The 26,720-nt window shown below is 43.6% G+C and overlaps 1 protein-coding gene across 1 annotated transcript in view; it reads left to right on the plus strand.

Annotated features, from left to right (window-relative positions):
* BMP1 (bone morphogenetic protein 1) overlaps window positions 1-26,720 on the plus strand; it is a 629,932-nt gene that overhangs the window by 476,362 nt on the left and 126,850 nt on the right. Inside the window, exons 11-14 of the mRNA XM_086943688.1 lie at window positions 7,124-7,269; window positions 8,591-8,786; window positions 9,086-9,211; window positions 11,142-11,302. Coding sequence (XP_086799814.1) covers window positions 7,124-7,269; window positions 8,591-8,786; window positions 9,086-9,211; window positions 11,142-11,302 — 629 coding nt within the window. The remainder of the gene's footprint in view (window positions 1-7,123; window positions 7,270-8,590; window positions 8,787-9,085; window positions 9,212-11,141; window positions 11,303-26,720) is intronic.

The raw sequence follows: 26,720 nt of genomic DNA on the forward strand, positions 1-26,720 counted from the left end.
GCTCCAACAATCAAGGGCGAGACCATCTCATCTGGACCAGTGGCAAGAAATTACCTCCGACCAATGGGTGTTAGACCTAGTGAGAAATGGACACACCCTAGAATTTGTCAACAAGCCACCAACCACTCCGCCCAGGGGACCCCCTCCCCCTCGTCTTCACTTATTGTTCAAAAAAGCTTATACAATGCTCCTCAAGAATGCTATAGAGAAGTTCCCAGTACATCAGAAATGGACAGGTTTCTATTACCGTTTTTTCCTAATCAAAAAGAACTCAGGGGAGTGGCGACCAATCCTGGCCCTTCGCAATCTCAACAGATTCCTCAAAAAACAAGGGTTTCGCATGGTCACTCTCTCAGAGATTCTTAGCTGCCTCAACGAGGGAGATTTTATGGCTTCTTTAGACATGGAAGACGCTTACTTCCACATCCCAATGCATCCAAAACATTACAAGAATCTCAGTTTCACTGTGGCTGGCGCCCATTATCAGTTCAAGGGGCTCCCGTTTGGACTAAAATCGTCTCCAAGGATCTTCACAAAGGGCCTGGCACCTGTAGCGGCAACGTTACGTTCTTGGGGAACTCAGGTCTTCCCGTAGTTGGACGATTGGTTAATCAAAAGTCCTTCACAGCACACTGTAAAGGTTGCGATTTCAACATGTCACAATCTCTTTGCCTCTCTGGGGTTAACTGTGAACAGAAGCAAATACCAGTTACATCCGAAGCAAATCCTACCTTTCCTTGGAGACCTCTGGACACGATCCAATGCAAGGCATTCTTATCTCAAGAAAGACAACTTTGCCTCCAAAAGCTAGCACTCCAGGGCTCAAAAAGAAAGTCACTTTCTATTCGCATGTTCGCTTCACTCCTGGGAATGTGCTCTTCAGCCATAAATCTCATTCCCTTGGCACGTCTCAGAATGAGACATTTACAGGAGGAACTGCATCTTCAATGGCATCAAGCGACAGGTTGCTTCAACGACATCATCAAGGTCACACCACGGATGTCAGATGCTCTCCACTGGTGGTCACAGTTGACCAATCTGGCACATGGTCTCACGTTCATACAAAATCCCCCAGACTTTATTCTGACAACAGATGCGTCCATGGAGGGATGGGGAGGTCATCTCCAAGATTTACAAATACAAGACAAGTAGTCTCAGAAGTACAGACAACGACACATTAACAGCCTGGAATTGCAAGCAATCTTCCTATCATTGCAAGCTTTCCTTCCAAGGATTTCAGGATCATCTGTACTAGTTCGAACCGACAATTCCACCAGCATGTTTTACGTGAACAAACAAGGAGGGACAAGATCGGCAACGTTGTCAAAGGAGGCTCAGGAGTTATGGGAATGGATCACACTCCACAACATAACCCTCAAGGCGGAACATGTCAGAGGCCTCCACAATACCCTAGCAGACACGCTCAGCAGATCCCTATCAGACTGCCACAAGAGGGAATTAGACCAACTCCAGCTGAACAGAGTGTTCCAGGCTTGGGGAAAACCGACGTTGGATTTGTTTGCAACAACGCAGAACAAAAAATGCCAATATTTTGCCAGCAAATATCCTCAACAGGGGTCAAGAGGGAATGCCCCGTCCATGCGATGGTCAGGGATCTGTGCTTACGCTTTTCCCCCAATCCCTTTGATGCCAAAGGTGTTACGCAAGATGAAGTGGGAGGGCTGCCGTCTCATCCAAATTGCTCCCCGGTGGCCATGACAGTACTGGTTCCAGGAACTTCTCTTGCTATCCCAGGACCAACCGATCCGTTTCCTTCCAACACCCACACTGCTGTCGAGGAACAAGGGGCAGGTGCGTCACCCAGTCTCTCAATTTACACCCATGGCTCCTGATTTCCTAGAATTCAAGGACCTTGATATCCCTCAGGATTGTCGCGACATCTTAACCAAATGAAGAGCTCAAAGTACAATTAAGACTTATCGTCTTAAATGGAAGAGATTTTTTGCTGTTGGTGTGAAACTAACAAGGTGCATCCGATAGAAGCTCCAGCAGAAAGAATTCTTCCTTATCTGCTACATCTGGCTATCTCACTTTCTCATCAGTTAAAGTGCATCTAGCTGCTTCTCCAGATTCAGGAAAGTTGCTAAGATTCCATCACTATGCACATCATCTCTAATCAAACAGTTCATGAGAGGTCTTTTCAGATCTTTCCCTCAGGTGAGGCCTCTTCCACCGGAGTGGAAACTTAACACGATCCTCCCACAGTTGATAAAACACCCATTCAAACCCATATAAGTACATACCACAAAGATACCGGTTCAGGAGAGGCTGTCAACCAGGGTGGTCCGTATGCAGGGTACCGGCAACCCTGTATTACGCCTTGACCACGCTAGGTGATAGGCATTTTTTGCGCATCTTTTATACAGTTCTTTCCTTCAGCAGTATAAACATAAAAAACAGACAATGGGAATAGAGTGAATACAGAAAGTGCTGGCCATCTTATCATGGTTAATTTCAAATACCCAATAGTATGTACATGCAGGTCAAGCTGTTCATATCAAAATTATATTTTCATAATATATTCTAAAGTGAACATAAAAGGAAAGCCCAATGAGCCACTATTATCTCAGGAGACAAATTACGCCCAACAGTTCAGTTGACATTCACACATCAGTCTGTATGTTGTATTAGTCCAATTGCCCAAGTGGGCTTAAGTACATGGTAGATGCTCCTGATTAGGCTTCCATGAAAGTTCTTAATTTATGACTTGCATAATTGTTTCAATCTTTCCCAAGTGGGCATCAATCAATAATTCTTATAGCCCCACATGGAAAAAGTGCACAAAAAACCTATAAGTGATAGAGATTAAAAACAATTAAAAACATATCAGTTTTAGAATTAATGCAGAAAATAGATAGTTCATACTAATTTTTAGTTATGCAGGTGGACAGATAATTCTTCACTAGAGTTCAGCCCCATTGGGAACATGGTATCCAAATCTATTATGTACCTGGACTCTAATTTCCGAAGAGTTAATCATCTATTCCCTCCATGGACATTTGTTTCTACAGAATCAATTACAACCATTCTTAAAAGATTTTCATTTTGCATATGTTTGTCAAAAAAGTGTCTGGCTACAGGGTATTGTTTATTGTTATGCTGAATCGCTCTTACATGCTCTAGTACCCGTTTCTTGGCACGGTGAATGGTACTTCCTATGTATGCTTGTTGAAAAGACATACTAGGACGTACACACAGTACATTGTGTTAATGTTAGTGTCTTTTTGATTACCCACTCTCTTTTACAGCTACTGATGTTCAAGCTGGTACAATCCAAGCTGTTGCTACAGGCCTTACAGTTCCTGCAGCATTTGAATCCAGGTCTCCCACTAGCTCGTATATTAGCTGTGTCTGTAACCAAGTTAGGACTTAGCTCATCTTTCAGCGATCTATTCCTAGAAAACGTTACTTGAGGCCTACTGTTAAGATGTTTTCTAAGATGAGGGTCTGTCAATAATATATGCCAATGTTTTCTTAGTGTGGTTCTCACATCATTGGATTGCCTAATATACGTAGAGATAAATCTGAGCTTCTCCTCATCTTTGACCTTGATCGGAGGATGTAATAGGTGGGTTCTGGTGACCAAGTCTACCTTATTGCACGCTGCTGCTATAGTTTTGTCCCCATTTCCTTGATCTTTAAATCTTTGCACCATGGTTTTCTTTTCATTTTGTTACCCTTCTTCTGAACTACAATTGCGTTTAGCAAGTAGTAGTTCTCCAAACGGTATACTTTGGGCAAGACTTCTAGGGTGAGCACTTGACGCATTGAGCAAACTATTTCCGTCAGTACTTTTCCGGAATAGTTTAGTATGAATTGAATTTATTTGATTTTAACCATGATATCTAAAAATTCAATTTCACTCTTGCTCGTGTTCCGTAAATACCAAATTATAAGCATTGGTATTTAATTTGGCTACAAAGTTTTTAGCAGTTTCTAAATCGCCATCCCAGATGACAAGGATGTTATCTATGAAGCGCAGCCACAGGACACACCGAACGTATTCCGCAATCTGGGAGACCACCTGCTCCTCCCACCAGCCCATGACCAAATTGGCATAGCTGGGGGCGAAGCAGGTGCTCATAGCTATGCCCTGTGACTAGCGATAGATGACATCATTAAATAGAAAAACGTTATTCTTCAAACAAAACTCTACCATGGTCAAAATCATTTCAGAGTGCCCAACTAAAGAGACTAATCTAGATCTCAGAAAGTGTCTTATGGCTTGTAAGCCAATTGTGTTGTATACAGGTGTACAAACTGCACACACCTACGGTCATCAGTGTATAATTAGACTCCCATTGGATCACATCAATAATGGTCAGAAAATGGGTCGTATCCCTCAGATAGGATGGTAAGTCGATCACATATGGTCTTAAATAGTGGCCAATGAACCGAGAGGTGTTCTCTAAAAGAGAGCCCATTGAAGAAACAATGGGCCTCCCTGGTGGATTAGTGGGGTTCTTAAGTAGTTTAGGCAACAAATATAGAATGGGCAGTCTAGGATGTAAACAATTTAGGTAGTTATACTCATCCCATTCCATCAAACTTTTGTGACGCCACTCAACTAACATGTCCCTATATTTCTTGTTTGAGCTATTAACTGCACCTCTATCAGATACCGAATAGCAAGTACAGTCTGATATCTGTTGCATGCCCTCATCAAGATAAATGGTTTTATCTAGCACCACCACGTTTCCATCCTTGTCTGAGTGTCGAATAACAATAGTGGAATCCTTCTCAAATTGTCTAAGGCCAATAGTGGTTCATGGGTTAGATTTTTCTTATCACCTGGTGTCTTCTTATACCGCATAGCTTTTAAATCATGCAGTACCCCACGTTTAAAGACATCAATAGCATTGCATTCAATCTGTGGCAAAAATATTGATTTTGGTTTAAAACCACTTCTAGGATTGACATTGCCATCAATATCATATTGCTGTAAATAAAAGTTCATATCCGTATCTTCTATCACTTGTTCAGATTGTGAATCTAAAACATTCAAGAGTTCAATGTCTCTAGTGTCTAAATTACTGATTATAGATCCCTGTGTAGTCACTCCATTGGTTGTACATTTCGTATCAAACCACTTTTTCAGTTTTAACTTACGCGCAAAATAAAATAAATCAATTTGCGTCTGTGCAAAATTAAAAATATAAGTGGGACAAAAAGACAAACCCAGTGGGAGAAGTTCAATCTCTTCCGTTGTCAATGTTCTTTGGGAGAGGTTGACTACTTTCATATTAGTGCTGTTTTTCCCTTTGTCACCATTCCCATGGGGTTTACGGCGTCTGTTCTTCCTCCTCTCTTTGGCTTGCTTGTTCCGGCTCCTCTGCCTCTCTTTCCTTTCCCTCTGCCTTTCTGTGCACCCTGGGCTTGTTCTGTCCTGCCTTGGTTCATCATGTGGAAGTGGCCTAAAAAATTGGCAGATTTTTTTTCTGTACCAAATTTTTAGAACAAACTGCAGATATTGATGCATCAGACAGACTCCCATCTGATACATCACTTTCAGAAATGTCCACTCTTGAGGGGGCAATCTGTGTATTCACTGGACCATTCCCATCCTTTTCAAAGAGGTGGTCGTATTTCCTATGGAAGGTCAAAGCACGACCTGCTTTGTAATCCTTGTAGTCCCTTACAAATTTTCTTTGTTTTTTCGCAATGATTTCCTCTTCCAGTTTGTCCATTATTTCATTAGATTCTTCATACATTCTTCAATCATTTCTTTTGGTTGCCATTTTTTCTAATTCCGCCATAATCACATCAATTTCTGCCAATAGTTTACTACGATCCTTTAGGGCATATTTCACTAGGATTTTCATCATGGTCATAGAGCAAGCATGTGAATTGTTTAGCCAATCATCAAGCATCTCAGGATCTGGATCCTCATAGGTGGGTATTGTAAAAATTCGTAGACCCCTCGGTACTCTGACCACTTCAATGTACAGTTGCAATGATTCAGCTTCCCACCATTTGCCCAGCTCTTTTTTATGCAGCTTTTATAATTGATGAAATAATGATTGTATTTTTACTTCCTCCGTAATGCCACTCAATGTATTATTGATCACACCATTTTTATCTATAGGTGCAAAAAATAATCTATTCGCTTTGCTCTTTCGTTTTGCCTCCAAAGCTGTGGCTGATATTGTTATTTATCTTTCACTTTTTCTTCCTTTATCTCTTTAGCAACGTTTCCCACGGCTGAAAGTAAGACACATATGTCTTACTAATTCTCTTCAGCTCCCTTCGCGCACAACTGCATTAGGGACTCGTAATGGTATCAACAAAACCCGGACTGGACTGTTACCGCATATATATAGAGATATATAGTTATACATCTATAAATGTATTAATTTTCTTATAAGATGTACAGGTTTCTATATTCATGACTGTATGTAAATGTGCATGTTTCTTTACGATTCTTTATATCATGTTGTACATGTGAAAAGTCGGATTAGAGAGCATTTGTTAATTATTTAGGGATGCAACTGGGAGTTTATCAGTACAAGTCTCCCACCATCTGCAACCTCCTGTATAATTGGCATACTGCTTGCTACTCTGATTCAGGCATGTGAATCTATGAAAGATACTTACCTGTAACTACAGTTATCCAGTATTGGTATCTTTCATAGATTCACATACACCCACCCTCCTCCCCAGAGAGTCAGTTCTCTATTTAGGGATAATTATTTCCCACTTGTGCTAACGAAAATCTAAGGAGAACTGGCTCTGCAGAGAGGGTTCTAGAGGGTGCTGGTAGCTGATTGGTTGTACAAAAGGTTGGTTCTTTTAGCATAATGATGTAGGTAGGCTACTAAGATTTGGACCTCAGGCCTTTTTCCTTAGGGCCCACTACTGTTATTTACCTTTGGCAGTGCTATTTTATTTACCGTGGGGCTCCCGCCTCGGCAACGGGGAATGATTCAGGCATGTGAATCTATGAAAGATACCAATACTGGATAACTGTAGTTACAGGTAAGTAACTTGTTTTCTTATGACCCAGCCACTGTGTGAGAGAAACATGCACAGTATCTCGATAACTAGTGTCAACCTGAATATCGATACCGACATGTAACTTTTTTCTTTTCCTCATCTCTTTCAGCAATCTGCGGAGGTGATGTAAAAAAAGATAATGGCCATATCCAATCCCCAAACTATCCCGACGATTACAGACCGAGCAAAGTCTGCATCTGGAAAATCGTGGTGTCAGAGGGCTTCCACGTTGGCCTCACCTTTCAGTCCTTCGAGGTATGGTGCCAGCTAGTCTGCCTCCAGGGGACACCAGCATGCACAGATATCGGGGACTGTGCTACTTTGGGGGTACGATAGTGATGTAAGGGGCAGATAGCAGTGACGTTCTTATACTGTAGAATGCCAAAATGCCATGCAGCTCCACCATTAAAAATTGTAATAACAGCAACAGCCTATGGATTCATTTATATACTGTCTGGAGCTGGACGTTGGGACCCCTAGAGCGTCTTACTGTACAGATCATGGCCTGGGGTATTACTTGGAGCTACATTGTCAAAGGGAAAAATACAAACATGAGACTCCGTATCATACAGTTTAACCAAGGAAAATTTATGACACCGGCCCCCAGTGCCTAGTTGAACAGCTGCAGCACAGAGCACAAGGCCCGGGGTACTGTAAGACTGCAATATCAGACAGAAAGGAGAGGGGGAATCTACATAGTGAGAGGCTCCACAGTGCCATTCAGGACATTGAGCAGGTTTGAGGGTACTGCGGAGGGCTGCAGTGCCATAAACCACTTAGTGGGAGCCAGGGTATTGCAGGACACCTGCCCGTGCAGCAGTGTCTAGGGTCTTTCAGTGTTCTGTAGTGCCATACTGCATAGATCAGAAAATTATATGTTGCAGGGTGTTATTGTGCATATTGCACAGGGAGTAGGTGCCAAGAGACTGCCTCACACTACAGTGTACTACAACACAGCTAGCATGCACTGGGGTACCGTAGTTGCTAAAGTGCTGTTCAGCACATTGAGCAGAGTTCTGTGTACTGCAGGTATTTACAGCGTTATACAGCATAGACTGTAGGGTACTTCAAGATACTACAGTGCATGCATCACATGGCGTTGGGACTAGGAATGCTTACAGTGGTTTATAACAAAACACAGAGAAAAAGGACGTCAATACTGCAGTGTTGGTCAGCACATAGAAGCGAGTCATGGTTACAGTGAAGCACTGCATTATCATGCGTCACAAAGAGTGGACTGGGAGCTGTTGCAGGATTCCATAGTGGCTCACACCAGAAAGAGGAGGGAGCAGAGTACAGCAGAGAGAGCTGGGACTTCATTGATATTATGGTTACGGTGCTTTACAGGGCAGAGAGGAGGCTCCGTTGTGCTGGGAGACTTGGCAGAGGATACGGCCAAGGACTGCAGTACTATATAGCACTATATTGACCATCCTGTCTCCTGTTGGGTGATGGGGAAAAGGGAGGGAGAACGAAGTACTGGTAATACATTATCACCTTCCTGCTCGTTGATAATAGTGTTGCATTTGTACGAAGGGACTTTGTGACATGCCCTCTTCATATATGCACTCTACAGATTGAAAGACATGACAGCTGTGCCTATGACTACTTGGAAATTCGGGATGGCAGCAGCGAGTCCAGCCCCCTTGTCGGACGGTACTGCGGCTATGACAAACCTGATGATATCAAGAGTACATCCAACAAGTTGTGGATGAAGTTTGTGTCCGATGGCTCCATAAACAAGGCAGGGTTTGCGGTTAACTTCTTTAAAGGTAGGTTGTTTGCTAGATTGTGGTGGGTGGTCCTGCATGATGGTGGTCCACTATAGCGAGTAGTCTCAGTTGCAGATCACATGCTTCAGGCGTTTGTGTGAGCGGAATAAATAATGTACAAATTGGCCTGCTTGTTGGTGGAGATGATACAGCATATGTGTAAAAGCCTGACATGTGCTTGATGGAGGTTATATTTTGTCTGGTGAAGATTAAAGATCATGAGCTGTGTGATTTTCCTCCCATTTAATGATAAGCTGTTGGGTCAATCCTCGTCCTTCTCTCTACTTTTTCCTTCCTAGAGGTAGATGAGTGCTCTCGACCGAACAATGGAGGCTGTGAGCAGCGCTGCGTCAACACCCTGGGAAGCTACAAGTGTGCCTGCGAACCTGGGTATGAGCTGGCCGCGGACAAGCGCAAGTGTGAAGGTGAGGGCATAACTGCAGCATGGCAAGTTTCAAGGAGTACATGACGAAGACCACAGTAGTGTGAAATTCCTTCCAGGACTGCCTTTAGTTTGAACGTCTTAGAGTGATGGCTGCAGTGTTCATTTCATCCTCCCAATGCCCCTTAGGGTGAGCTTCTAGCACTGGCCTGCTTGTGACAGCATCTTCCTAGCATCCTAGCATCCTCCTATGCTACGGTATGCAGTAGTACCATGTCAGTGTTAGAGATTCAGTTATGTTAACTTCATCAAAATCAATTCCCAGCAATTGCTATCTGCCAGCAACTTGCCATTAGTTTGTGCTTTCACAGGAGAGTGTGTGTGTGTGTCCAGAAGCTTTATCTAGGAGTATCCGCTGGATAGATTTGCATGTGTTTTTCTTCTCGCCCTTAATTTATTTCCCTCCTGGCCGTTTCCTGATATAGTCTTATTTTATCTCTTGACCCGTCCCTCTCTCTACTCTGTCTCTGTGATTCTCATCATTTGTCATTGACAAATCAATTGTGCCAAAAAACCGTTTTGCGAATTCCTTTTCTGTTGAATGTTTTAATTATTCATGAGGCACACCTGCATGTCTTACTCAACTATTTCTAACAGGCAACCCTACATCTACCTCATTAAACTGACCCTTTTGCTCCCCTTTACTTTTATTTACATCAGTGTTACTGCTGTTCTTGTGCTGAATTCCAATGGAGTCCTACACTGTTACAGGGCAGAGCAGCAGTGCACCCTAGTCCACTTTCTATTTCTAACTGAATAAATGGAAAGTGAAATTACAGTGTAGATTCTTGCTTTGCAATGGTGTATGCATACTTGCCAACCCAATGTATGCATTCAGTTACTGCTTTTTCAGCAGAATTACCACCTTCTGTGATTAATCAGGGTCATCCTACTACTGTTTTTGGGTAAGCATTCCCACTTGGAGTAAAAATATAAACGGAGTTTGCAAGTCCCGAGAGAAGCCATCTTAATAGCCAGTCTGATGGCTGCTACCATAATGTGCTCAGCCAATATAATTCTTTGTGAGAGTGTAGCTCGGCACCCGTTATTCGTACACCGCTCAAGTTTAAGCTGTAGGTTTCTCCTTTCAGGCACATGAATGATGTGCAGCAGACCGCTCATATAGATCTGTGAGGTAGCGGTTGCAGTTTGCATGTGTGCTCAGTATGCTACTCTTACAGGCTTTGTTGTGACCTGGACATTCAGACAATATCCCCACTTTATTCAGGTTTTAAAGACCGTATTTATGATGTAATCTGTGTTCTGCACTCTCTGATACAATTATCTATCTTGTTGCCCAGTCCTGTAATGGCCTGCATTGCCAGTCCCTTATCTCTGTTTTTTTACCAACCTCTCCTAGTCCACGCTCACTGAGTAGGATCTTCTGTCATGTATCCTGTCCTTTTGCCCTTGCTGTTTGGCTTTCTGTTCCTCCCTTGTATTCTGTACTCTCCTACATGCCTCTCATTTCTAATGCTTTCTCAAGTACTTGTGTGATCTGATGTTTTTGTCTCCTGTACTCTTTCCAGTCTTCTCCAGCCTTCACTCCTAGATATTTAGTTCCTGTCCTAGATCATGACCTCTGTCAACCACCACTGTTGACTCTCATCTCATGCCTTGTCCTCTCCCAGCACATATCCTGCACTGAATCCCGCCTTTTCTTTGTCGATTCAAGCTTTTCTGCTTGCATCTCATCAACTTTTGTGAGTTCCGTCTTCTTGCTGCCCTTGTGGTCATCTCTTATCTCTTCTCCTTCACCATGGCCTGTCACTAATCGTCTCTTTCTTTGTCCTGTTTGTAGCCCTCTTCCAACTGAAAACCTCCTTTCTTGTCCTTTCCAGGTCTCTGTTTCTTGCTTCTTGTATCCTGCTCTCTCAGTGCCCTCACTGCTTCCTCTTCTCTCAATCCCACAGCTGCCTGCGGAGGATTCCTCACCAAACTTAATGGCTCCATTACTAGTCCAGGCTGGCCCAAGGAGTACCCACCCAACAAGAACTGCATCTGGCAGCTGGTGGCACCCACACAGTATCGCATATCACTGCAGTTTGAGCAGTTTGAAACCGAAGGCAATGACGTGAGTAACTAATCATGCTCACCTGTCCGTGCCGGTGATCATTTGTGTACGTTTGCTGTGCACATATAGATAACTGTCGTGTAAGTAACTGAAACACGCACATCCAGTAATTATTTTCAGTGCATTAACCATAAGTGTCTACAGCTAACCTCAAATATATTATAAGAGCTGCAATAACATCCTGTTACATACACTGAATAAAAGTGTACATAGAACGATACCTGTACATTTAACTTGAGCATCCGTAACTTCCCTTTTTAGACAATCAACCCGATCAACAAGGGCTCATTTTCTACAGATAAAAATAAATACCCACAGTGCCTCTTAATATATATTTACTAAATATGAGTGTCCATAACTAATCTCTGTATATATTAAACACCAACATCCAGATCTAATTTTTTACAGGCATTAAATAAGTATCTGTGTCCTTATTGATGTACATTGAGGGGCTGATTCAGATCCTGGAAAAACTCTGTACAAACCGTGGTATGGAGCGGTTTCTCCATACAACTCGTACTTGTAAGGAGGCCCCTACAACCTAGGAAGTACGATCCGTACAAATAGACGCACTCCATACAAATTGTAAAAAAGACCATACAACTCGTATATACAAGCGATTCCGATTCGGATTGCTCTGTACGCGACGTTCCCATGTATTCCCGGCAGCAGTTTACAACCCGGCAAGTACGATTCGTACAAACGGCATGCGGTACGGCTCTTTTTTTACAAGAGCCAAAAAGTGCGGGAAAAGCCTTGTACGCCCGTAAAACAGTACGAGACAGACCCCCCCGTGTACGCGTCGTACACCCCATGAATACAGGGGTACAGTGCGTATGCACAGTGCGTATGGATGACACGGAAAGTGGGGTACGGTGCGTACATACGCGATGAAGGGGTACTGGTCGTGTACGCACCGTAAAAGCACCGTACCCCAAAATCGGCCGTGTACGCACCGTACCCCAAAATCGCGTATGTACGCACCGTACCCCAAAATCGGCCGTGTACGAACCGTACCCCAAAATCGGCCATGTACGCACCGTACCCCAAAACCGCCCGTGTACGCACCGTACCCCAAAATCGCCCGTGTACGCACCGTACCCCAAAATCGGGCATGTACGCACCGTACCCCAAAATCGCCCGTGTACGCACCGTACCCCAAAATCGCCCGTGTACGCACCGTACCCCAAAATCGGCCGTGTACGCACCGTACCCCAAAATCGCCCGTGTACGCACCGTACCCCAAAATCACGTATGTACGGTGTGTAAATGCGCGATGTTGGGGTACGGTGCGTACATGGGCGATTATGGGGTACGGTGCGTACATACGCGATTTTGGGGTACAGTGCGTACATACGCGATTTTGGGGTACGGTGCGTACATGGGCAATTTTGGGGTACGGTGCGTACATATGCGATTTTGGGGTACGGTGCGTACATACGCGATTTTGGGGTACGGTGCGCACATACGCGATTTTGGGGTACGGTGCGCACATATGCGATTTTGGTGTACGCACCATACACATGCCTCGCATGTGGGGGGACCCCTGTACGCCTCATACCTCTATACAACCCGTACCCCGGCATGAGTCGTACCCCCAGAACGAGTCATACCAGGGTGTGAGGCGTATAGGGGTTCGCTTTGTTGCCCGGTATGAGTCATTCCCCGTATATAGGCCATTTTCCATACAAATCGTATGCTGACAAACTGGTACGAATCGTACTTGACGGGTTGGACAGCCTTTTTACAATTTGTATGGTCTTTTTTACAAGTCCGTGTCGTACAGCTTTTCCCGATCCGATTTGTAAGGATTGGGCCGATCTGTATGTATTTTTCCCGTACGAATAGTACTACACGGTTTGGAAGGGACTTGTACAATTTGTATGGAAAAAAACTACAAATCCTATTTGTATGGAAAATAAAATCCAGGATCGGAATCAGGCCCTGAGTGTAGGCATCAATAGCTTCACATTGTGTACATTACAAAATAGCATTCATAATGCTTTTGTATACTTAGTACAATCAAGGGAACACTTGTGACAGCAGTCCTTTACATGTTTTTTAAAGCTGTGTCACCCTGCCTGGTTAGTTTTTTTTCTAGAAAATCTTTTTTTCCTCCTCCGAACTGAACAACCTGAGATTCCACTAGACGTGCTTTACATTTAAGGAAAGTCCTTTGTCAGCAGAGTTAGGCTCAATTGAAAAGGGGTGCACCCAAAGTGTACCCCGAAACCAAGTGATTGTGGCTACTGCCCCCTCCCACCCCTTGCTCCATCCCAAAAGGTGAATGGCTGGTGACAGCAATTTTAGTTTAAGGGTGTAGACTTCATGCTGACTCTCCTCTGTAAACATCCGTTCTGTTCTCGATAACTGGAATCTGTTGCCTATCCTCATATGATGCACTCTGTGTGTGTCTACGCGCATGTGTGCTTTACTGGTCATCATGAATAGTAGATATTCATTAGTGCACTATGTGTGGATATGCAAGGTGTTGGTTTTCTTCTGCAGTCCCTCATCTATCCACAGTGGACATCTTTGCTGCCTAAGGTGCTCTCTATCAAATTCGAGGTACCTGAGGGTGTGGGGACATTGCCCCATTGTAAAGAGGCGAGGGCGTCTGTAAATTTTGTAGAAAAAGGTTTATTCATTAAACCATGAAAAGACTCACTGGTAAATATCAAATTCATGTCCTGTTACATCCAACTCCAACCGCTTCTCTGTCCTCCCCTCCCGTTCCAACCCATGACATAACAACATTCTACATGACATAAAAACATTCTAAATTACAATGCCTACAAGAAACTTTATTAGAACATTATAGTGTGAACACACCACATATCCCCCTTTTCTAAAACAAAATAAAGATAAGGGAAAAAAAACTATTCTAATACATAATCTTCAAATCTCTTAGGAACATTGACAATCCTCTTCTGATTCTCTTCAGCTGTGTTCTCTTTGGTGCCCACAATCAAATGCTCCCCAAGCTGTTCACTAGTCACCGAATCCATAAAACTCCCAGCAGTATCCTGGGTATCTCACCTTATGTCATGACTCATCACAGAATCACACTTCTCAACATTCACACAAAACAAGGTACCATCATTCTCCTCTTTTACTCTTCCAAAACAAAGCTCCTGTCCAGGCTTAAGAACAACAATAGTACTCTTTTTCCACCAACCTCTGTTTTTCAATAGCACTGCAGAATCAGTAACCCTTTCCACTAAAAAGGGGTAATGAAAATTTAGAAGAACCTTTAACATGTTGAGAGGGAGGTTTAACAACACGTACCCAATCACCAACATCAACCACCTTACACTTGACATTCATATAATCATCATGGTATGCCTTACCAGATGCACGAGACACACACAAATTATCCCTCGCTCTAGCAATACCTTCCTCAAAAGACATACTGGTCCCTCTTTTTACAAACTCTGGAGTGATAAGTGTTCTGCATTGCCTACCCCTCATTAATAGATAAGGAGATGAAGAGTGATATGATAACTCCAATTTTTTTCCTTCAGAAATTCAAAAACATCCTTATTGTTTTCAAGAGCAGTTTGAATACCTTCCTTAAAAATCTATTAGCCCGTTCTACTTGACCATTAGCCTTCTGCCAATACAAAAGTGCCCTTTCAGAACGGACCCCAAACTTTTTTAAAAACTCAGCATTTTAGCTGAAACAAATACATCCCATTATCAGACATGATAGTCTTAGGTGCTCCTTCTTGCCTAAAAATAGTATCCAAAAAACATAAAACCTCGTCAGTATTAGGTGCTCAACAAATGTATAGTAAAGCCATTTGGAAAAATTATCAATTACAACAATTAAAAACCTATTCTCCCTACCTAAACAATCATAAAGACCAGAAAAGTCATTTGAAATTTTCTCCCAAGGTTGCAGGGGAATCTCTGGAGTGCTTATCGGTTCAGTGTATACTTCTCAATGCTTGTCTGAGAGAATACACACTTTGCAATTATCCACAAGACCTTCAACAACAGGATCCATACCAGGCCACCAATAATGTTTTGAGTAATCATTTAGTGGCTGAAACTCCAGGATGTCCAGAATGAGCCAAATTGACCAGTTTATTTCTAATACCAGCAGGAGGAACAAATAAATCCTGTCTTAATAGCATGTTATTCTCAATAGAGAGTTCATTGGCCGCCTGAGCAAAGCACTGAAAGCAAGAATCTGAACTTTTAATAGGAGGCCAACCATTAACCACAAATTGTTTAACCTTAGTTAACACTTGATCTTGATCAAGAAGTTCAAACCATTCTTTCTCTGAGATATCCATGCCACAAGACACAAGAGCATCCACAACAGCTACCACACCTTTGTGGTGATCAATAATATCTTCTTCTGATACATCATGAAGGAGGAAGTCTTGGCAAACAATCAATCAACTGTTATATTTTTTCCTCCCGCAATATGCCTTATTTCAAATTTAAATTCTTGTAGACGTGCTATAAGTCTAACTAATCTAGAGGAAGCATTTCCAGATCTCACTCCATCCATCATAAATACCAAAGGTTTATAATCAGTCACAAGCTCAAAAGGACGCCCCCACGAAAACTTTTTAAATTTTTCAACAACCTACACACATGCTAAAGCCTCTTTCTGGGTGGTGCTGTAGTGTTTTTCAGCACCTCTAATTCTTCTAGAAATGAAGTAGAACTTTTTCCTTGCCATTCACTAGTTGCGTAAAGACAGCACCCAAACCAATTGCACTGGCATCGACAGTGACAAATGACTTGCCAGTGGGATCAAAAGCATTGAAACCTGGTGCTTGTGCAATAGGTTTCTTAACATGATCAAAGGCTTCCTCATGCATTCATGTCCAAACTTGACCCTTTTTTGAGCAGTTGCCTTAATGGTTCTACCACCTGGGCATATCCCTTGACAAATCTGGCGTAATACTTCCCTAACCCTAAAAAGGAACGTAGGGAATCTTTATCATAAGGTTTACTTGCTTTATCCAAAGAACTGACCAAATCTGCTTTCGGAAAAATACCATGACTGGAAATTTTATGTCCCAAGTAATCAATTTATTCCACCCAAAATTTACATTTGTTCTTACTCACTGTAATGCCCTTGGATTCCAAAATATTCAAAACAGACTCCAAAATGTTATTATGTTCATCACAAGTTTTAGCAAAAAATCTAAATATCATCCTGAAATGACTGCACACCTTTGATGCCTTGGAATAGTGCTTCAATTAGTTTTTGAAAGACACTAGCCGCTGATGCGAGACCAAAGGACATCCTTAAAAATCTATAAACCCCAAACGGCGTAACAAAAGCAGTGAGGTCTTTGGAGGAATCATTAAGGGCAACCTAATGGTACGCAGACTTCAAGTCAATGAAAGAAAAATATTTCTCTCCATCGACAGCAGCCAATAACTCTTGAGTCCTGGGCAAAGGATATGTATCAATAACAATATTCTATTAAAGACCTAGGGTCCACACACAACCTCAACTCGTTATTTTTTTTAAGCAAGATCACAATTGCTGAAATCCACTGTAAACTATGTAGATTCAATTATGCCCTCTTTACACAAAGTATTTAGATACATTTTCAAATTTTGGCGTACACTTAAAGGAACCATACGTACTTTGTGTTGTACAGGAATTGCTCCTTCCTTGAGCTTAATCTTATGAGTAAAACCTTTAAATGGCCCAATTTGTTTAGAAATACAGAACTATGTCTAGCTAGAATAGATTCTACTTAGGAGTCCTCTGCATTAACTAAAGTAACAGAAATGTCCCTCAATCTAATAGGACAATCTGTACCAAGACATAGCATAATACCTAACTTACCCAGGTCGTACTATCCAACAATGTTCTTACCATCAATAGCTACATAAGTCTTTGTTGAAATTTTACGTTCTTTGAATTCTAAAGTGTCTTCAAAATATCCTAACATGTTGATATAGAAATTACCAAAAGCTTTTGGATTAATATCAGTATGCTGTAGTTTTACATCAGTCCTTTTTTCTTAAAAAAATATGTCAGATATAATAGTTATGGGAGATGCAGAATCTGCCATGACATTGAGACTTACTTTCCCAATGTGCACAACTCCTAGAGGTGCTTTAAAAGGTAAATGTACATTAATAATAGAACATTCTGACATAGGATCATACAATGTTAATACTAAATTATCTAAGTCCTCTTGAACATTTGAAAGCGAATTCACAGAAACATTTTCCAAATTTCTCACGGATTTGCATAAACTTTGAAAGTGTCCAAACTTATTACACTTTAAAAAAAAATTTTTCAAGCAGGACACTCAGGGAAATTATCAATATGCGACTTAGAACCGCATCGAAAGCAACTAAGCTTACTATTTTTACTAATTCATGATTATTTAATAGATCTTTGACCTGGTTGAATAGCACACACATGAGAAGAAACTTTACATTCCTAATTGGAAATAACTTTAGCAGATTAAATGGACCTCTCGATACCCTTAGCTAGATCTAAAATTTCAGCTAATGTAGGATTACGACAAGCAAGTAACTTTTCTTGGACCTTCTTGTATTCACAATTATAAACAAATTGGTCCCTTATAAAATAGTCAACATTAGCCCCGAAATCGCACTTTGCCGCCAGCACTCTAAGAGCTGCAACATAGTCTTCAATAGATTCATCCACATTTTGTTTCCTTTTATGAAATGCATGTCTCTCAATCATTACATTAGGCTCATCTATTAATTGTTTTTGCACTCTCGCTATTGCTTCTTGGAAACGTCCCATCCTTCACCTTGACCAACTATGGGAATTAAATTCTTGAATAGATCAATGGCAGCTGTATCCAAAAAACGAAGTAGATTTGTTTTCTTCCTCTCAGGAGAAAATGTGACTCCGTCAATACCTAAGAAATAATTTTCAAATGTGTCAATCCATTTTTTTCCACATGAGCTTAGGTTTACCTGGAAGCTGTAATAAAATAGATGGTTGATTGCAATATTGAGAATTAGCCATTGTAAATTAAATTCGTGTACAATACAAAAGATATCAATGGAGCATGTAAAAGAATTTACCAAATGAAAATACGAATAATATGATCAAAAAGAGAGAAAAAAAATAGTATATTTTAACGTGTGCGCATCACTGAAATACACACAAGTATTGTAAATGGATGACGAACATCAAGCTTCAACCAGCTGGTAAGTGTATGCATTACTGAATAAATAAATGCCCAATCATAAATGAAGAGGAAAAAGTGTTCGCATTACTGAAATATGCGCAATAAGTTTGTAATGAACACTGCAGTTAGTGTGCACATCACTGAAGTGCAGAAGTATTCCATTAAAACTGGACTGGCACTCTTTTAAAATTGAATCAAGTTACCGATAAGTAAAACAGTTCCCGAAACTTCAGGCAACAAGATCGAAGAAATTCAATATGGCCGCGGCGTGACGTGCGTAACGTGACAGACGTGCAGAAAATGAAATACGTAATTATGCATGAGATGCAGGTATCACAAGAAGCAGTCACAGCGAGGCTTTGCTCGAGAACAGGAAAAGGCTTGAGACACCTCACTTGCAGAACGATGCACGCAGGAGAGTTCTCAACTGCCACTCAGTAAGAATTAAAAGATAACAATACCATAATTCCAGTTTAGTGGAAAATGATGAAATGTCGAAAGTATAGAAGTATCTTCCGGTGATCAAGAAAGATATCGAGGTCTGTAATTTCTTGTAAAATAAGACGATCGAAGAAAAACGAAATTCAACAAAAATGTTGAAAAATAATGCACAGTGGGGTCACACTAGTACCTCATCGCCATTGTAAAGAGGCGAAGGAGTTGGTAAATTTTGTAGAAAAGGGTGTATTCATTAAGCCATGAAAAGACCCACTGGTGCATGACAAAATCACGTCCTGTTACATTCAACTCTAACCGCTTCTCTGTCCTCCCCTCCCGTTCCAACCCATGACAAAACAACATTCTACATGACATAAAAACATTCTAAATTACAATGTCTACATGAAACTTTATTCGAACACTATAGTGTGAACATCCACACCCATCCATTGCATTGCTTAGGGAAGGTTTGCCCTTCTCAGTGGTAATGCCCCTATTGTTCTGTCATTGGCTGTTACCTGGCAACCTGAGCCCGCTGGTTGCCCTGGTCTGTGTCTGTGTTCTGTACTGAAGGATCATAAACATTAGAATATTTCTCCACTGCGTACGTGGACCCTGGAATATCAATTTATGTATTGATATTTGAATAAAAAAATTGAAAAGTCCAGCATGTCCAAATTGTTCGAAGGGCCCTTAAACAACTGATCACAGGCAATATTTAGAAGATTTTCGACTTTATGCAGTATCAAGAACCCTTCCTTTAAATTAAATTCTCCTGGCATGTGATTTGGTTCCTGGAACACTCTGGGTGTTTAAACACCTGTTGTTTCAGAGAAGTTTCCCTCTAACGTCATCCCTTTTAGCTTTCATTCTATCTTTAAGATCTAGATAATTGAATACAGTGTATATATATATATATATATATATATATATATATATATATATATATATATATATATATATATATATATATATATTTGACTTTTTTTTTACAGGATTTTGTCATGTCAGAATACATTTCTTATTTGTCAAGTGCTAGTCCTGTGGAAAGAAACAGCATGCCACAGATTCACACCAGGTTTATGTGGTTTGTTGAAGCAAATTTTGCACGCAAAAATGTCTTGAAGAACCCTCAAAGACTGGAAGGGCATCAAACGTTGTGGGAAGCTAGAAGAGCTCTCAAGGCAGGCAAGAGGAAAACAGCCAATGTGTCCTCTCAGGAATGTTCAGCTTCCACTGCGATAGAGCCTCATCTCCTAAGGACTCCCAGAGAGGGAGATCCAGGGAGAAGGTTGGATAAGAGTGAAAAAAGAAGTCACCCTCATCGACATTCATGTCAACATCATCAACAATTACCTTCAAAGGCTTCCACGTCTGCAAAAGCTGAAGCCCCAACATGTTCCCCATTGAGAATTGGCTCAATGTCAAAACACAGTCATTTGCACTGATCTAGCAGGTATTCAATGTCAGAGTGCTCCAGACATATGCAGGTATTCTGCTCACCATCTATTCACTCAACGTCACCTCACAACTCACCATTGGTGCAGATGCCATTGTGACAGATATTGATGTCGCCTAAATGGGAGAACTGGTTTTCAACATCGACTATTACTTCAGAGAAGGATTGAGGCTATTACCTTCTATAGAACCAACCCCTCAAGCTTTTACACCACCAAGGTTCCTCATCCCTACAAATGATCCATTGCAAACGCCATTGCATCCTCTTATTTTACCACCTCCTCCATGTGTAGTGTCAAGACATGGTTCCATTCAGCCTATAAGAAAGTTAGCTTTGCCTCTCATAACATCTCTAGTTGCCAGTGTTCCTCCTAGAATACTTTAGTCTCCCTTAATGCATTCAGGTTCTTCTCGTATGCCAAACCATTGGAGAGTTAGATCTCCCATCGCCACCAACATCTCTTTCACACTCTGATCTTCGAGAGTTGAGCTATTCCTTCACGAGTTTTCCCAGTGGACAACATTGACAAATTCCATCATATTTTGGCGCAAGGTCCTCAAAACTGAGTGTCTCTATGGGCACAAACATCACTGTCTGTCATGCAAACTCTCAAAACCAGAGCTTTCCAAAGACGTTTGTTACCAGTGTATGCAGGAGAAAAAAAAAACTCACTCCAACCACGCTAAAAGCTGTGACTCTAAGACCGTTCAAGAAGTGCATGCCACTTCCACAGGAAAGCAGACCCTAAGCTAGTCTGTGTGATAGTCTCAGCAGTAAGAAGGGGACATGCTTCGGCCCATTAAACTTCAGTACCTCTTGTCTGAGGTCATTAAGTCATTTGCTGAAGAAATGCTGAGGCTTCACGGACAGGATCGCGAAGAGATTGTTTGTGAAGGTTCCCAGTACAGCGATTGCCTCTGTAGCTGGCAGCACTGGCATATGCCATGGCTTCCGCCTACTCTAATCTTCCTGGTTACTTATCACCTTTTTAAATTGGATTGCAGTTTATGTTCTGAATTTGCCCTTTTTCTGGTTTGCTCTTGTTCAGACAGCACACAGAGAAAGTGGTGGTACGAATGAAAAACGAACCCAGGACCCTAAACACTGTGGGTCTGGAGAATAAGAAGCAGCTCTTTAAAAATCAACACAGAGAGATTGCCGTATTGGCCCTATCAGCAGCAATCAATCAATCAAGCATTTTTAGAGCACACTACATACCCGTGAGGGTCTCAAGGGGCTTGGGGGCAGGGACAGCTACTGATCGAACAGCCGGGTCTTGAGTAGCCTCCTGAAGGTCAGCAGGTCTTGGGTCTGTCATAGGCTCAGTGGGAGGGTGTTAGACCTGTCTGGCCCTTTGCGTAGTCCCTCCAATTTATTATTTATTTTTGTCTCCTTTTTGCCCCTCAAACCTTTGTATCCTTTTGAGTCCACTAGGTTTTTATGGTGTTGGCCTGGGGGATAGGTGTTCTTTTACCCTCATGACTTTTTCACCTCGGGCCTAGGTGTCTTTCCTGACAGGAATTAATCCAGATCTACAAAATGGTGGCTACTAACTGCCACAACTGTCACACCTGAGATCTGCCCCATAAGGTAACATAGAGCCTTCTGGATCCTACTGGACCCTAGGTGGGGAGGCTATATAAGGGCAGAGGTCTGGAAGCCATTTTGTGTAGACTGTTGAGCTAGAGGAGAGAGGCAGTGGTGAGAGGAGGTGGACGCGCTAGGAGAAGTTAGCTTGTCGGTGGGATAGGCAGCCTCTTCAAGGAGACGTTCCCCCGTTTACCCCTGACCAAACCCTCTTGCTGAGGCTTGGTTGTTGGAGGCATTGGTGGAACCCTGATTGGCCCCTTTGAACCCTGCAACCCCTGCTTAAAGAGACACTGTCTGAAAGAAGCTTTTTCCCCGCTTCTTGCCCCTCGCCAGATCCCCTTACCGACTGATCAGAGGGAGATTCGAGCGAGTAACAGGGTCCTGCGTTGACTGAGGCAGTGACAGGCGTCGCGCATGAGCAAAGGAGCGCTTAGCCTTGCGCAGGCTCCGTGGTACCGGCCTTGTGAGGGGAGTAGCGCTGGATGTGCGCAGGCCTGGGAGTGATCTGGAATCCCGCGCATCTGAGGTGTTGCCAGACAGAGACACTACCTCGTCGCGCATGAGCGGAAGCGTCAACAACGAAGGAACGACGTGAGCAGCGCGGGAGATTACTTCACCGGCAACCCCCGTCTGGCCTCCCTTCGACCTTAGCGCGAGTGCGGAGATCCCGTAGTCCGGAAGAACAACAGCCGGAGTACGAACAAGGAGGGACTTTGCCTCACTCCTTGTCAATTCAGCCAAGTAAGGTGGCAGAAAGGGGGGGGAGATGAAAGAAGGATATCGTGTGACCGGGAGAGCGGGTCCTGTCCCAGGGACACCGGCAGCCCTGCCGACTGAGGGCTGCGAGTAGAACAGCAGCAGCCAGTGAGTGGAGGAGTGTCCCCGAGTAACCCAGTCGGCCGGTAGCGTGGCCGAGTGAACTAATCCTTCCCATTGGTGCAGGACTGGAGGATTCCCTCCGTGGAAACAGTAGTTTGCCCTGTGTTTAAAGGAGGAAGCCTCTGAGGGTGGCTGTGTGACAGGGTTACACTGGTTTAGAGCATAAGGCTCCAGATAAACGGGGTTAGTGGTTAACTTAACCTCAGTAATAAGTCCTCTAGGAGCTGCTAAGAGAGGACAGTACTTGCTTGGAGACGGAGTGGAAGTCTTCCTGTACAAGGATTTTAGTGCAGGATATATTACTTATTCAGTAACGTTGGAGCGGGGTGGGAGTTAAAAGTCAATGAAACCAATTGTGAGAGCTCCTGGAAATACTTCTAGAAGGCCAATGTTCCATTGAGAGTACTGTGTGAATTGGTCTCTTTTAACCCTTTCCATCTCTTATTAACTGTGTAGCTCTGTTAGTAAATGGGAAGAAAGCCTTATTGAACTGTAGTGAAACTGTCCAAGGAAATGTGAAATGAAATTGTAAATGTTACCTGTCACGCACAGTGAGAAGGAATAAGGAGAAATATTGATGTAAAAAGAAAAGAGATATACAGAAGAACCAAACAATTTTTATAAAGCAATCCATATTTTTCCATAATTACCGGTGTAGTGTCATTTTTGAGGGGAATTTCATTGAGTTACTGCTGGGTGGTGTGCAACCTTCACACATGTGCCTCTAATTGTTGAATGTCTTGCCCTAGGCCAGGCTACCCTAGGTGACCTGACAACATTAGGTTCCAACAGAGGGTGTTCCAGGTCTTGGCGCCGAGGTGGGAGTAGGACCTCCCGCCGGTGGTTGTTCTTCAGATGTGCGGGACGGTGGCGAGTGCAAGGTCGGCGGAGCAGAGCTGGCGGTTGGGGATGTAGAAGGAAAGTCGTTTGTTGAGGTAGGCTGGGCCGGTCTTGTGGAGTGCCATGTGTGCGTGGATGAGGAGCTAGAAGGATATCCTCTTGTTGACTGGCTGCCAGTGCAGGTTTCTCAGTTGGGGGTGATTTGGCCGTGGCGTGGGACGTCGAGGATCAGTTGTACCGAGGCGTTTTGGATGCGTTGCAGTCGTTTGATGATCTTGGTCGAGGCTCCCGCATAGAGGGAATTTCTGTAATTGAGTCTGCTGCTGACGAGGGCCTGGGTGACTGTTCTTCTTGTATCTGTCGGGATCCACCTGTAGATCTTGTGGAGCATGCGCGAGTGTTGAAGCAGGAGGAGGAGACGCTGTTGACTTGCTTGGTCATGGGGAGCGTTGAGTCGGGGATGTTACCCAGGTTGCGCACGTGGTCGGTGGGTGTTGGGGGTGCCGTCGGCCACTAGGAGTCGTCCCAGGCTGAGGGGTTGGAGCAGAGGATGAGGACCTCCGTTTTGTCCATGGTCAGCTTCAGTCGGCTGGTCTTCATCCACTTGGCGACGGCCTTCATTCCTTCGTGGAGGTTGGCTTTAGCGGTGATGGGGTCCTTGATGAGGGAGAGGATCAGTTGAGTGTCGTCGGCGTAGGAGATTATGTTGAGGTCGGGCGACGTGTGCGAGCCGGGCCCTGTACATGTTGAACAGTGTCGGGCTGTGGGAGGAACCTTTGGGTTCGCGGTAGATGATCTCGGAGGCTTCGGATCGGAATGGGGGAAGGCGGACGCTCTGAGTCCTGCTGGAGAGGAAGGAGGTAGTCCATTTCAGGGCTTTGTCTCGGATCCCTACGGCATAGAGGCGTGCGTGAAGTGTGCGTGGCAGACCGTGTCGAAGGCAGCGGAGAGGTCCAGGAGGATGAGGTCTGCGGTCTCACCGTTGTCCAGCAGTGTCCTGATGTCGTCGGTGGCGGCGATGAGGGCAGTCTCGATGCTGTGGTTGCTGCGGAATCCTGACTGGGAAGGGTCCAGGATTCTGTTTTCTTCGAGGTATCGGGTTAGCTGTCTGTTGACGATCTTCTCGATGACCTTGGCTGAGAACTGGAGCAGCGCGATTGGGGCGGAAGTTCTTGAGGTCTCTAGGGTCTGCCTTGGGTTTTTCGAGTAAGGCATTGATCACAGTGTGTTTCCAGCTCTCAGGGAAGGCCGCGGTCTCGAGGGAGAGATTGATGACTTTGCGTAGGTGGGGTGCGATGGAGCTGCTGGCTTTGTTTAAAAGGAGGTGCGGGAATGGGTCTGACGGGAAGCAGGAGTGGATTCTGCTCATGGTCTTGATGGTGTCATCGATGCTGACGCTGGTCCAGGCTAGCAGGGGGTCGTGGTCGATGGTGTGCGGGGAGTCAGTTGCTGTCTGTTGGGGCTGTCTAGGTGTTGAAACTGTCGTGGATGTCTGTTATCTTGCGGTGGAAGAAAGTTGCGAGGGAGACGCACAGGGATTGCGACGGCAGGATGTCGTTGTTGGAGCTGGGGTTGGAGAGTTCCTTCATGATGTTGAAGAGCTCCTTGCTGTTGTGCGCGTTGTTGTCGAGGAGGTCTTTGAAGGAGGTCCTCTTGGCAGTTCTGATGAGGTGATGGTGGTTGGGGGTGGCGTCTTTGTGGGCTGCGAGGCTGTCCAGAGTCTGTTCGCTGTGCCATTTCTTCTCTACTTTCCGACAGGCTCGCTTGGATTCTAGGAGTTCTGGGGTGAACCAGCTGGCCCTCTTGCTGGTGTCTCTGTGCAATAGCAGTAATATCTGTTGTGCCAAGAGTATTGTTATTCACAGTATTTCAAAGCATCTCCATCGCTTGTTCCACCAAAGTAGGCATAAAAATTTCAACTAGCCGACCGGTGGAAGGAGATCTCTACATTGCTGAGAAAAAGTGTGACGGAACCAGTTCCTTTGCCGGGGGAGAGGCATGTACACATGATATTTTCTGAAGAAGTCAAGATGGCATCTGCGTGTGATGCAGTTATCAGGATCTCTCCTATGCTGCCAATAAATGTAGCTACTCTTGACAAATTGTGATTCGCTTATGCACCTCCCTGTGGCATAAACATATTAGGAGCTACTGAATATCAGATGACCTTCGGGCAGCCGCAACAGATCAGATTGAGGTGTTGAAGCCAGGAGCAGATAGGTGTTTCAGAGGTGCCTTGCGACATGGGGGATGGTGAGCAGAATAGGTGTGGTGATTGGAGACCCAGGGAACAGAGATTGGACTTGCAGTGAGAAACACCATAAACCTGGAGCAGCGTGAGGTGAAGCAGTGTTATCCAGCAGTCTAGCTATAAAGGTTCAGCCAGGCGAGCAGCCACAGAAGAGCAAAAAGTGGCTCAAAGTGACTGCCTGGCTAAGCACGGAGAAAAGCTAAGATGTACCCCCGTTAGAAAGGACATATGTAAGCAGTCTGCCTTGTACTGTGGGGTCAACAACGACGACTGCACCCCACAGTGAAAGAATGGAACAGACCTGCAAGACTGAAACACCAGATAATAGAAGTGGTTGTCTGCCATCCCGAAACCTAGATAGAGGCGCAACAGATGGAGTGCTCCCCTGAATTCTAGAAGAGTGCAGTGTCTATTGGTAAGGCTAAGTGCTGAGATACTGGGCAGCAGGGTACTACTAACCGGTACCAAGAAACTGAGGGAGAAGGAACTCATAGGATTCAAGTACCTATAAAATAGTAAGCAGTGCACTATACCAATCCCCTCACATGTCCAAAGAATATAAAACTAAAGTGGAGACATACCGAAGTTTAGTGCTAGCATAAGGACTGGCGAGAATGGCACATGGTGCACCCATGATGCAGCAGGGCGCAATGACAGGACGGGACACTTCCAATACCAAATTGAAACAGCTGATGCTAAAGGAGAACAAGCACATTATTGAAAAAATAGACACCTCAGCTGACAGAGTTACTCTCTTCAGACAAGATATATACAAAGTTAGAGATAAAATTACTGAAGCTGAAA

This window comes from Lissotriton vulgaris, chromosome 11 (assembly GCF_964263255.1).
Source record: "Lissotriton vulgaris chromosome 11, aLisVul1.2, whole genome shotgun sequence".
Taxonomy (NCBI): Eukaryota; Metazoa; Chordata; class Amphibia; order Caudata; family Salamandridae; genus Lissotriton; species Lissotriton vulgaris.